At 45.9% G+C, this 12,899-nt stretch overlaps 4 protein-coding genes and 1 long non-coding RNA gene across 7 annotated transcripts in view; 3 read left to right on the plus strand and 2 right to left on the minus strand.

Moving 5' to 3' along the window:
- LOC119958898 (late histone H2B.L4-like) overlaps positions 1–5,515 on the plus strand; it is a 70,127-nt gene extending 64,612 nt beyond the window's left edge. For both annotated transcript variants that reach the window (XM_038787421.1, XM_038787422.1), the window contains one exon: positions 4,836–5,515. In XM_038787421.1, coding sequence (XP_038643349.1) covers positions 4,908–5,294 — 387 coding nt within the window. In that variant the 5' untranslated portion in view covers positions 4,836–4,907 and the 3' untranslated portion in view covers positions 5,295–5,515. The remainder of the gene's footprint in view (positions 1–4,835) is intronic.
- The window catches only part of LOC119958896 (late histone H2B.L4-like), a 135,610-nt gene that overhangs the window by 38,931 nt on the left and 83,780 nt on the right, over positions 1–12,899 (plus strand). The gene's annotated exons all lie outside the window — the stretch shown is intronic.
- LOC119958923 lies at positions 1,743–3,701 on the minus strand. Its single transcript, XR_005459085.1, has 2 exons — positions 3,226–3,701; positions 1,743–2,884 (listed from the first exon to the last, which is right to left on the minus strand). It is a non-coding gene; the product is annotated as an uncharacterized LOC119958923 (long non-coding RNA).
- Positions 6,241–6,789, plus strand: LOC119958887 (histone H2A-like). Its single transcript, XM_038787400.1, has one exon. The coding sequence runs from the start codon at positions 6,337–6,339 to the stop codon at positions 6,772–6,774; it is 438 nt and encodes a 145-aa protein (XP_038643328.1). The 5' UTR covers positions 6,241–6,336; the 3' UTR covers positions 6,775–6,789.
- Positions 7,229–7,895, minus strand: LOC119958911 (histone H4). The gene has a single exon (XM_038787437.1). It carries the CDS (start codon positions 7,595–7,597, stop codon positions 7,286–7,288), a length of 312 nt encoding a protein of 103 aa, XP_038643365.1. The 5' UTR covers positions 7,598–7,895; the 3' UTR covers positions 7,229–7,285.

The following is a 12,899-nucleotide window of genomic DNA, read 5'->3' on the forward strand; positions in this document are numbered from 1 at the left end:
CACATTTCCAATAGTTAACACACTCCCCATGTTTACCCACTCCTCTGTTATGCTTGGCTTTACACACTCCCCTGCTTTTACACACTCTGCAAGTTTACATATGCTTTTCTTGTCCACACTCTCCTGCTTATAAGCACTCCCTGTTCACATTCACCACAAATTCTATAAACTCCTGGTTTTAACTCCCCAGGTTTTACCCATTTCAACAAATACACACACTCATATTGTGTAATTGTCAGGTTTTCACAATCCTCTCTTAAACATACTTATTCACCTGGTTTTACACACACACACCTGGTATTACTGCCTCAAATTATACATGTATTGTACAATCACTGGGTACACCCAGCTTGCACAATCACTTACTTTTTCACACTTTCCTTGTTAACACACTTGCACCCATGGCTTTGCACGATCCATTGGTTGTACACACATCACTGACATTACACACTCCCAGTTTATGTAATTCTATTACAGGGGAGTGAGCAAAGCAGGGGAGCGAGGGAACCAGGGGAGCGAGTAAAGCAGGGAGCGAGTAAAGCAGGGGAGCGAGCGAACCAGGGAGCGAGCGAACCAGGGGAGCGAGCGAAGCAGGGGAGCGAGCGAAGCAGGGAGCGAGCAAGCGAAGCAGGGGAGCGAGCGAACCAGGGAGCGAGCGAAGCAGGGGAGTGAGCGAACCAGGGGTAGTGTGTAAAACAGCACAGTATTTAATTCCCGGATATGCTAACAAATAGCCGTGTGTGTGAAGAACCAGAGTGTGTGAGCAGGGGTGTGTGTTAAACCAGGCAAATGTATAAACCAGGGGCTGTGGAAACCAGGAGAGTGAGAAAACTAGGAATGTGCTAAACCAGGAGTGTGTGCAAAATTAGGGCAGTGAGTAAAGCAGTTGATTGTATAAATCAAATTCACTTTGCAAATTGGAAATGGGTGATAATGAAGTGAATCAGTGAAATGTTAGTTTGCAGAAAGTGTGAGTTTGAGGGGCTGAGTGACAGTGTAATAACAAACAAGCTGCAGGCAATGACTGCAAATTGAATATTTCATTGGGACAAACACACAGCTACAAAGGTGATTGAATGACCCCCTTGGGCGCAGGGCCACTTGCACCCACACACACACAGTCCCCCCAACACGGAGCTCTATCAGAGATTTCGCTCCCTATGTGATGACAGTGAAATGGGGAATATTCCCATTGATTCTCAAAGTACCAGGGACTGATACATACAGGATAGATCTGGCACAGAGGTTTTGGCAAAGAATGAAAACTGCTGATGAAATGTGAAATTCACACTCACTACCAGTGGCAACCTCACAATGAGCTGTTGTTTGTGTATCGGACCACACCCCAACATTCGTTAGGATACCGGACAAGAAACTGCAAACATCTTTTTCAATTTGTAAATTGAAAATTGTACATTAACTCAATGTACAGCTCATATATACAGAATAAACTCGATGTACAGCTCAAATGTACAGAATAAACTCTATGTACAGCTCAAATATACAGAATAAACATGAAGGTGACATCACATACCTGAAAAGAGGAGGTGCAGATCATAATCCACATTCGCTTACCAAAAACACACTTGTAATAAATTTAAAACGTGACAATTACTTTTCAGAAACCAAAAGACGCAGACAATTCATATACTTGTGACAGAAAAGTGCACAAATATTCAATTTTGTCACATCAGAATGGATAGGAGTAGAGAAAACTATGTCTTAATGAATCAGAAATTTAAAAAGATGGAATAGTTTACTTTAATGTTTTCAGGAACTCAAATGAGTAGATAAAACAAAATAAGATACTGAGCTATGAGAGATTGAGGTGAACATATTAACACATAGAGCCACACTGAAAACTGTGATAGATGCACGATATAACACAATGTTCCAATTCACTGCAATATACAGAGTGAAAACAACACTCACATGGCAGCAGTGGACATTCTCAGTGAATAGCGGGACAGATATACCACATACTGGCAGCTTTATGAGTATAAACATGCTTCCATTCATCTATTTAAAGAAATAGAGATTAATATCTACCCTTTGCAGAAACATAAGGTTGCAGCACAAACCCAGAATCTATGTATCAGAAACTCTGGGAAACAGAGTACAATAGACAGTGACATATACAGACTCGGCTGACTCATGGGACGTTAGACCTAATACAATTGTAGTTAGAAGAACGACAATCAACTTTCTTAAAAGATATAGGTATCAGAGAGGATGTTGCTGTGAAAATCCTACTTTCCTACACAGTACCATCTGTGACAGGTCAAGAAGGGAAACAGTAATGACATACTGTACCGGAGACTGATACATACAGGATAAATCCGGCACAGAGATATTTGACAAAGAATGAAGACTGCTGATGAAATGTCAAACTCACACTCACTTTCCGTGGCATCCTCACAATGAGCTGTTGTTAGTGTATCGGATCACACCCCAACTTTTGTTAGGACACCGGACGACAAACTGCAAACATTTTTTTCAATTTGTAAAACTGTGAGGAAAGGAAATTTGTCCCCAGGAGTGATGACACTGACCAATATATTAAAACAAACTTTAATTTAAACACAGAATTAATCACATTAACATTAAAGCACCAGCTTTACAATTAACAGTCAATCCTATACTCTCGCAGATTGTCAGGTAAAGAATCAATTACATATTCACAAAGAAAAAAAACATATGATAGAGAGAGAGAGAAATACAGCACAGAACAGCCCCTTTGGCCCAAGATGTTGTGCCGAACTTTTGTCCTAGTTTTATCATGGAAGTTTGGACACCAAGGGCAATTTATCATGGCCAATCCACCCAACCTGCGCATCTTTGGACTGATATTGACAGTTATGTGAGAAATTTCACTCCAGTGCACCTGAGGAAACAAGAATTTGCAGTATGAGTCACATGGTTGCATTGCTTTCAGAGACAGTCTTACAAAGAATCATATCCATATCGAGATTCCAGAAAATGACAGATCCAGACAGGAATGTAGGGGATTATGGATTAGTGCAAAACGCACATTCTGAATCAGAAAATGCGTGAATCGAAAACAAAAACCAGAACAATTCATTTGCAGCGAATAATAGATGCAGAATGACTTGGATACTGACATTGTGGCCCAGTGGTGAACCGATACTGGATAAACATATTTCATATACAGACCACTATTGGTTTTAGTATATATGTTTGAATGTGGGCATTATCAAAAAGTACCTTCCAATAGCTGTGTTTAAGGTGGCTGTGGACTGCCTTCTTTCACCCTCGTAGCCTGTCTGCCGAAGCTAGATCGATAGAACAAGGGCACAACAAAGAACACACCAACAATAAACATGCAAACACACAAAAACCCCACAGTTGCATCCCAATAACTGATAGGGTAAATAAAACAAACATTCAAAAACAGATGCAGATACTGAGTTATCACAACATCCACATTCCGTGACTGAAATATTCAGAGTAAATTCCACATCCAATTAGCAGAGTAAAGAACAGGCATCAAGTAAACCTCCATTGTGTTGCAGTAACTGACACATGCAGCACAGAACCAACATTCTGACATTGGGAACAGACAAGTGAAGATTAAAACGCATTGTTACATAAAGGAAACTGACAGAGACTTAGAATTTACAGTGCCGAAGGAGGCTATTCGGCCCATCGAGTCTGCACCGGCTCCTGGAAAGAGCCAAGGTCCACACCTCCACCCTATCCCCATAACCCAGTAACCCCACCCAACATTAAGGGCAATTTTGGACACTAAGGACAATTTAGCATGGCCAATCCCCCTAACCTGCACGTCTTTGGACTGTGGGAGGAAACCGGAGCACCCGGAGGAAACCCACACACACGCACGGGGAGGATGTGCAGACTCCGCACAGACAGTGACCCAAGCCGGGAATCGAACCTGAAACCCGGGAGCTGTGAAGCGATTGTGCTCTCCACAATGCTACCGTGCTGCCCTTAATACACATTCACTTCCCGTATTTAACAGGTACAGGAGAAAAACGACTTTCCATCCATGGCAGAACTAACCTGTGGAGAGAAAATAGACAATGAGACAGCTGTACAGCAGAAAATACTGATTCACAAACTGGAAACTGTCAGCTCAATAGTAAATGAGCAAAACAAACTCATATGAAACTGTAATGGGTTTGCAGTGATCCCATTCACTGTCCAAAAATTACAGAAAAAGTGTAAGGTGTTTCCTTCTACATTGAAAATACAGGTAAACCCAAATTCACACATAATAAATTGACAAATTCAAAGTGCAGCCAGCATTTACTACGGTACGAATATGACAAAAATAGAATAAGATAGTCACCAAATAATGGCACTCAAAATAAAATTGACATGAAGCTAGTAGAAATGGAATACTAGATTAATATCTCCAATCACAGATTAGAAAGTCGGTTCACCCCGACACTCACACACTGAATCAGAGAGTGAGTAAATCCCACACTCACACTGCATCAGAGAGTGAGTAAATCCCACACTCTCACACTGTATCAGAGAGTGAGTAAATCCCACACTCACACACTGTATCAGAGAGTGAGTAAATCCCACACTCACACACTGCATCAGAGAGTGAGTAAATCCCACACTCTCACACAGTATCAGAGTGAGTAACTCACACACTGACAAACTTGGACTGGAGACATTCTTTCTGAAATGCATTTGCTGTTTGTCGTAAGGAGGTTACTGATTGGTGGAAAATCCTAAATCTGATTGGTCTGTTCAGATATCCAATAAAATAAACAGAACATAACTGGCTGTTCTCATTTTCACATTGTCCAATCACAATCATTCCTTTCCCCATTCCTCATTAGCATAGATGTGAGGCTCTGTCTATTTAATCAGCGCTCGGAAGGGGTTTGCTTTATTTCTGGGTGAAACTGAAGATGGCTGACGAGAAGAAACCAACATCGAAACCAGCTGCCAAGAAGGGAGCCAAGAAAGTCATTAAGAAACCGGCAGTAAAGGGCGGCAAGAAGCGGCGAAGGTCGAGGAAGGAGAGTTACTCCATCTACATCTACAAAGTGATGAAGCAGGTTCACCCCGACACCGGCATCTCCTCCAAGGCCATGAGCATCATGAACTCGTTCGTCAGCGATATTTTCGAGCGTATCGCGGGTGAGGCTTCCCGCCTGGCCCATTACAACAAGCGCCACACCATCAGCTCCCGGGAGATCCAGACCGCCGTGCGCCTGCTGCTGCCCGGGGAACTGGCCAAGCACGCCGTGTCGGAAGGGACAAAGGCGGTCACCAAGTACACCAGCTCCAAGTAAAACTGCACAATGGACTGAAAACCACCCCAAACACAACGGCTCTTTTAAGAGCCACCCACAACTTCTGTAAAGCAGCCAAACCATCATACTTTAAATTATCGGTTTATTTCTATTATGAATATCCAGATCCGTTTTAATAGTGTTTCACTACAACAACATCCTGTATAATGCCGAGTTATCGTCATGTCGATCATTGTACGTTGTTTATAAAATCCCATCATTTAGTGATGCTCGGTGACCGCTTCATACTCGGCTGCTGTCGCTGGATTTGGAGAGAGAATAGAACTCAATACCTCCCGTAGCATTTGTGTTCAGCCTTACAAATTACTCCCTTTCCATTTATGTTCATGTTCACACTCAATGATCGAGAGCACCCCGGTGGTGTGGGTAAACTCCATTTCAATACTGACACTAGCTCCAAACTGCTCACTCCACTTTTAACACTGAGGAAGCGGCAGCAGTCTACAATATGAATAAATGTTATCATGTTTGCAGATGGCTGTGAATTAGACACTGACGGCGGCTGAGAGCATTTTAAACAACAGCCAGATTAAACCTGTGGAGTCAGTTCCCCTTCTACAGATCCTAAACGTTTCTCTCCACAGATGATACCAGACACGCTGAGTTGATCCAGCATTTTCTCTTTAATTCACATTTGCAGCCTCCGCGTTATTTTGGTTTAATTTATTTTGGGTTTGTTGTCAGTTACAGAGACAAAATCAGAAACTAACAGATAATGGGAAACTAGACGCGGGAAAGAGAGAGAATCCAACAATCTTATACTCAAATGATTTAGTCACATTTTTTATTCAATTTTATCTGTTTTATATTTTCGCGCCCATTTAAGATTTGAAATAAATATTCGGTTGGAATCTGAACATTTGGCGCCCAAACTTTCCGCCCTCAGCACCGTGGATTCTCCTGATTGGTGCTTCAAACAGATATCTGATTGGTCACTTTGTAGCCGGCTCCACAATGTTGTTGAGATAACCAATCAGCAATGTGTGCACCGCCATTCCTCCTGAAGCTATAAGAGAAGTGAATGTGGGCGGTTTTCCTCATTCTGTGTGAAAGTGTTTGTGAGATTGTGACAATGTCTGGAAGAGGAAAGACCGGCGGTAAAGCTCGGGCCAAGGCCAAGTCTCGCTCCTCCCGGGCTGGACTGCAGTTCCCGGTGGGCCGTGTTCACAGGCACCTGAGAAAGGGTAACTATGCCCAGCGTGTGGGTGCCGGAGCCCCGGTCTATCTGGCTGCTGTGCTCGAGTATCTGACCGCTGAAATCCTCGAGCTGGCCGGCAACGCGGCCCGGGACAACAAGAAGACCCGCATCATCCCCAGACACCTGCAGCTGGCCGTCCGCAACGACGAGGAGCTCAACAAGCTGCTGGGAGGGGTGACCATCGCTCAGGGCGGGGTGCTGCCTAATATCCAGGCCGTGCTGCTGCCCAAGAAAAGCAGCGCCGCGAGCAGCAAGAAGTGAAGCGACCATTCTTTAATCTAATAACCCAAAGGCTCTTTTCAGAGCCACTCACTTTATCTGAATAAGGGTGACCTGTTCTGGATCCGCTTAGTGCCGTGTTTGTGAGAATTTCCCTGAGGCTTCAGGCTGGAATGAGAGCTTTCCCCGGTGTTGGTATTTACCGGAGGGCGGCAGTTTCTAGCGGGCTGGCTTTCTGAAACTGACCGTTTATGTGCAATGGGTCTGCGGGGTTTCAGAATTCATTCCCGCTCTCATTACAATGTCAGTGCTCACTGTGCGGTTACAGGGCTGACTGCGGAGAAAGGTTTTGTGTTTCACTCTGCAGCACGTTCATATCGCCGTGAACAGAGAAATATTTGTCTATTATAACGCGACACTTTGCCTCCCCAATCGCGAAACCAGCTCCATGGGTTATTCTGCTGCCATTCTAAGGTCAGTGCTCTCAATGTGAGGATTTGGGCGGCTCTTAAAAGAGCCTTTGGTTTATGTTATAATTGTCAAATGGAGTTTCTCAGCCGCCGAATCCATAGAGAGTGCGGCCCTGGCGTTTGAGAGCGTAAACCACATCCATGGCGGTGACCGTCTTGCGCTTGGCGTGTTCAGTGTAGGTGACGGCGTCCCTGATCACATTCTCCAGGAAAACCTTCAGCACCCCGCGAGTCTCCTCATAGATCAAACCCGAGATGCGCTTGACCCCGCCACGGCGAGCCAGGCGGCGGATTGCTGGTTTGGTGATGCCCTGGATGTTATCACGAAGCACTTTGCGGTGCCGCTTTGCTCCGCCTTTGCCCAGTCCTTTGCCTCCTTTCCCTCTGCCAGACATGATGCTTCTTCAGTCAAATCGCTGCTGAATGAGAGACGAGCTGCTGCACTTTCCTTTATTATACAGCCCGCCCCGACCTGACTGAGAAAGAGAGAGAGGCGGGGAGCAGACTGAGTGACAGACAGAGCAGTGAAATGTCTTTGACCATCCAGCTCCTCCTCCTGCCTGCTCCAACCCACATTTTATATTCCAAACAGAAGTGAACAGAGCGCGCTGAACAACACGGACAATCTGCAACATGATGGGCTGCACAGTGGTCAGCACTGCTGCCTCACAGCGCCAGGGACCCGGGTTCACTCTGACCTTCTGACATTCTGTGTCTCTGTGGGTTTCCTCACACAGTAAAGATTCGCAGGTTAGGTGGATTGGCTGTGCTAAATTAACCCTTTGTGTCTAAGGGTGTGGATGTTGGATGGAGTTGCGAGGGAGTGGGCCTGGGTAGGCTTGCTCTTTCAGAGAGTCGCTGTGGACTCGATGGACTGAATGGCCTCCTTCTGCACTGTAGTAATTATATGGGAAGGATCTCGGTGTTGCTGGACGTGGTGCAGGTCTGGCCCATTCCCCAGTCCTGCGCGCAGCAGTCACCCGAGCCATCATCAAGTTCATCTGGAGATCACAGGGACCCATATACAAAATATACAAACAGAAGGGACAGCATATACAGATCTCTGGATAAGGGAGGGAGAAACATACCCAAGGCCGTCCTCACCTTGCTGTCCACCTGTGTGTGTGGCTACATCAAGCTGTGCGTGGGCCCCCAGTACACAAACACCAAGTGTCACTACGTACTGAGGTTCTATCTGTCCCGGGTGTTACAAAGGATGGATCTGGCTTCATTGCCGCTGGATGCTCTGGTCCTGGTACCGTGTCGTAACACCTGGCCCTCAGGGAAACATTTGTTCAGGAAAACACCTTTGGACACAAGGCAATCATGCAGTGGTCTGCACGTAATGTCTTCGAGGCCCTTAGGGTAAAGGAGATGGTGGATCATGTCAGATGGTTCCCCTGAGCAGACTGTCAGAGGCATCTGGCAGATCATCTCATCACCAGAACTTTCAAACAAGCAGCAAGACCCAGCTTGGATGGTGGTGAGAAGGGCCCTCCCTGTCATATCCTTCATGCACACAAAGTCTCAACACCGTCTCACACTGCCCTCAAACTGGCTGCTCCATGTGGTTACTCACCTCCATGTGGAATGTGCCTTTCCAAAGAATGTCTGAAGAGAGAAAGTTCATGGATGACACCAAGGTTGGTGGAGTGGCAGATAGTGTTGAGGATTGTCAGAGGATACAGCAGGACAAACATAGGTTGGAGACTTGGGCATAGAAATGGCAAATGTAGTTTAATCTGGACCAATGGGAGGGAATGCATTTTGGTCGGTTTAACATCGAGGGGAAATATATCGTAAATGGCAAAACTGAGGAATATAGAAAGTCGGAGAGTTCTGACTCGCAGGTCCACAGATCCTTGAAGGTGGCAACAGAAGTGTACAAGGTAGTCAAGAAAACATACGGAATGCCTGCTTTCATTGGGCGGAGCATCAACTATAAAAACTGACAAGTCATGCTACAGCTGTATAGAACCTTGTTAAGGACGCACTTGGAATATTGTGCACAATTCAGGTCGCCACACTACCAGAAGGATGTGGAGGCTTTGGAGAGGATGCTGTGGAGATTTATCAGGCTGTTGTCTGGTCTGAAAAGTGTGAGCTATATGGAGAGGCTGAATAGACTCAGACTGTTTTCATTAGAAATGACAGAGTTTGAGGTGTGATCTGATAAAGGCTGACAACATTCTGAGGGGCATGGATGGAGTGAATGGGCAGGCAATCTTTCCCAGGGTGGAGGGGTCAGTCACCAGGGGGCATAGATTTAAGGTGCTCAGAGAAAAGCTTACAGAGGATGTGCGAGGCAGGTATTGTTACGCAGACAGTGGTGAGAGCAAGGACCGCGTTGCCAGGGGAGGTTGAAGAAGCAGATACATTACGGCGGTCAAAAGTCATCTTGACAAACACATGGATAGGATGGGTATAGAGGGATACGGCACAAGGAAGTGCTGAGGGTTTTGGCAAAGGTTGGTATCATGACCTGTACAGGTTTGGAGGGCCGAAGTTACTGCTCCTGTGCTGTATTGTTATTTGTTTGAGAGATGCAGTGGTATTTGTCCAGGTTAATCCCGAGCAGGTCTGTGACACAGGACTCTGTGCTCTCCAGGCTATTCCCAGGGACACACGCTGACACTAACATCAACTGCAGCTGGAGGATCATAAACTCTGTGTATAGACTCTCTTTGATCTGCCCGAAACCTGTTGAACTTCCAGGGTAAAGAATTGTCCTTGACTGATTGTTGCAGATGGGCACATTCCAAAGTCCAGGACTACGTGCTGAGGGACGCACTCAGGTTTGGGGTACCCAGCATCAAGGCTCAATGGGGAAAGGCCACTGTGTAAGTTCTTCCAGCAAATGTACACCGAGGGGCTGGTAACCAGGTAACCCCCCCCCCCCCCCCCCCATTCTGTGTGATTAATAATAAAGAGGGGCTGGTAACTGTGTAAAACTTGTGTGTGTGTGATTAATACTAAAGAGGGGGCTGGTAACGATGATAAACCCCCCGGTCTGGGTGATTAACACTAAAGAGGGGATGGTAACTGTGTAAAAACCCCAATCTGTGTGATTAGCGTACAACAGGTTTGTTTCAAACACGAGCATTCGGAGCACCGCTCCTTCCTCAGGTGAATGGAGAGGTATGAACGGGATATGGCGCTCGAATCATCGATCGACAGTTCCAAGGCGTCACAGCAAAAAACCGCACCGACCTACTCAGAAGACAACACTGGGATCACAACTGACAGAGTACCCTTCGTCGTCCAGTACTTTCCTGGGGCGGAGAAACAACGACATCTTCTTTGCAGCCTTCAACACATCATCAATGAAGATGAACATCTTGCCAGGGTCATCCCCACACCCCCACTACTTGCCATGAAACAACCGCGCAACCTCAAACAAACCATTGCAGGAAAGGATGTCCCGAAGCGTGGTACATTGGCGAGACCATGCGGACACTGCGGCAAAGAATGAATGGGCATCGTGCGACAATCACCAGGCAGGAATGTTCCCTTCCAGTCGGGGAACACTTCAGCAGTCAAGGTCATTCAGCCTCTGATCTCCGGGTAAGCATTCCCCAAGGCGGTCTTCAGGACACGCGACTCGTAGAATTGCCGAGCAAAAACATATAGCTAAGTTCCGCACCCATGAGTGCGGCCTCAACCGGGATCTTGGATTCATGTTGCATTACACCCACCCCCCAACATCTGGCCTGGACTTGCAAAATCCTACCAGCTGTCCTGGCTTGAGACAATTCACTCCCCTTTAACCTGGGATCACCCCCTATTTCTGGATCTGTAATGATTCGATTACCTGCAAATGCTCACATTCCAAGCATTGTCCAGCATCTCTGACTTCGTCTATATAATGTTTCTGGAACATACCTCTCCTTTCACCTGAGGAAGGAGCAGTCGCTCCGAAAGCTCGTGTTTGAAACAAACATGTTGGACTTTAACCTGGTGTTGTAAGACTTCTTACTGTGCTCACCCCAGTCCAACGACGGCATCTCCACATCATGTGTGATTAACACTAAAGAGGGGCTAGTTAGGGTTAGTAACTGAGTAACTGGGCTGGTAATTGAGTAAAACACTGAGGCACAGCGCCAGGGTCCCAGGTTCGATTCCCCGCTGGGTCACTGTCTGTGCAGAGTCTGCAGATTCTCCCCGTGTCTGCATGGGTTTTCTCCGGGTGCTCTGGTTTCCTCCCACAGTCCAAAGACGGGCAACGGACGGTGGAATTGGCCATGCTAAATTGCCCTCAGTGCTCAAAAAGGTTTGGGAGAGGTAATTGGGTTAAGGGGATAAGTTTGAAGTGAAGGCTAAAGTGTGTCGATGTAGACTTAGTAGGCTGAATGGCCTCCTTCCGCGTGATGAATGAAAATGTAAATTGCTTAATGTCACAAGTAGGCTTCAAATGAAGTCACTGTGAATAGCTCCATTCGCCAGATTCCAGCACCAGTTCGGGGAAGCTGGTACGGGAATTGAACCGTGCTGCTGGCCTGCCTTGGTCTGCTTCAAAAGCCAGCTCTTTAGCCCTGTGCTAAAGCAGCCCCTGCTGAACACTAAAGAGGGGCTGGTAACTTTGTCCCCGCCCCGAGGAGGTTCCCAAGAATGATCCCTGGAATGAAGAACTTGTATGAAGAACGTTTGGGAACTCTGGGTCTATATTCGTTGGAGTTTAGAAGGACGAGGGGGGATCTTCTTGAAACTTACAGGATGCTGCGAGGCCTGGATAGAGTGGACATGGAGAGGATGTTTCCACTTGTAGGAAAAACTAGAACCAGAGGACACCATCTCAGACTATCAATTTAAAACAGAGATGAGGAGGAATCTCTTCAGCCAGAGGGTGGTGAATCTGTGGAGGCCAAATCACTGAGTGTCTTTAAGACCAAGATAGATAGGTTCTTGATTAATAAGGGGCTCAGGGGTAATGGGTAGAAGGCTGGAGAATGGGAATGAGAAAATATCAGCCATGATTGAATGGTGGAGCAGACTCGATGGGCCGTGTGGCCCAATTCAGCTCCTGTGCCTTATGGTCTTTGTGATTAACACTAAAGAGGGGCTGCAAACTTTGTAAACAAACCCGGTCTGTGTGAGTAACACGAAAGAGTGGCTGCTAACTGTAAAACCCTCAGATCTGTGTGGTTGAGATTAAAGAGCGGCTGGTAACCTGAGTAAAACCTTCCGGTCTGTGTGATTCACACTAAAGAGCGGCTGGTAACCATGTAAACCCCCTCGGTCTGTGTGATTAACACTGAATGTTTAAAATTATTGAAGCTTCACAGGGTGGAACATGACCAATGTAAATATTTTGAGAAGAATTGTAATGTGAATATTGAAATGTGTGTAATGTCCTCATTATCCAATTAAAGAAATTCAATTAAATCTGGACCTCTGGAGAAAATGTAAATATTATTGTACGATACGATATTATTGTGATGACAATTTGAAATGTTTGACAATGTTTGTTTCAAGGGATTTTATAAATGAAGTATATTTTTGAAAATAAATTGTTTGCTTCTCTGAAAATTGTCGCCAGTCGGTGAAATGGTGGTTCGCAGAAAGTGTGAGTTTGAGGGGCTGAATGGCAGTGTAATAACAAACAAGCTGCAGGCAATGGCTGCAAATTGAATATCTCATTGGGACAAACACACAGCTACAAAGGTGATTGGTTGAGCCCTGGGGCGCAGGGCCACTTGC

Source organism: Scyliorhinus canicula, chromosome 31 (assembly GCF_902713615.1).
Source record: "Scyliorhinus canicula chromosome 31, sScyCan1.1, whole genome shotgun sequence".
Taxonomy (NCBI): domain Eukaryota; kingdom Metazoa; phylum Chordata; class Chondrichthyes; order Carcharhiniformes; family Scyliorhinidae; genus Scyliorhinus; species Scyliorhinus canicula.

Bases quoted from the DNA above. Each gene is read 5' to 3' on its own strand.
- LOC119958887 (XM_038787400.1), top strand. From the start codon at position 6,337: ATGTGGGCGGTTTTCCTCATTCTGTGTGAAAGTGTTTGTGAGATTGTG.
- LOC119958911 (XM_038787437.1), bottom strand. From the start codon at position 7,597: ATGTCTGGCAGAGGGAAAGGAGGCAAAGGACTGGGCAAAGGCGGAGCA.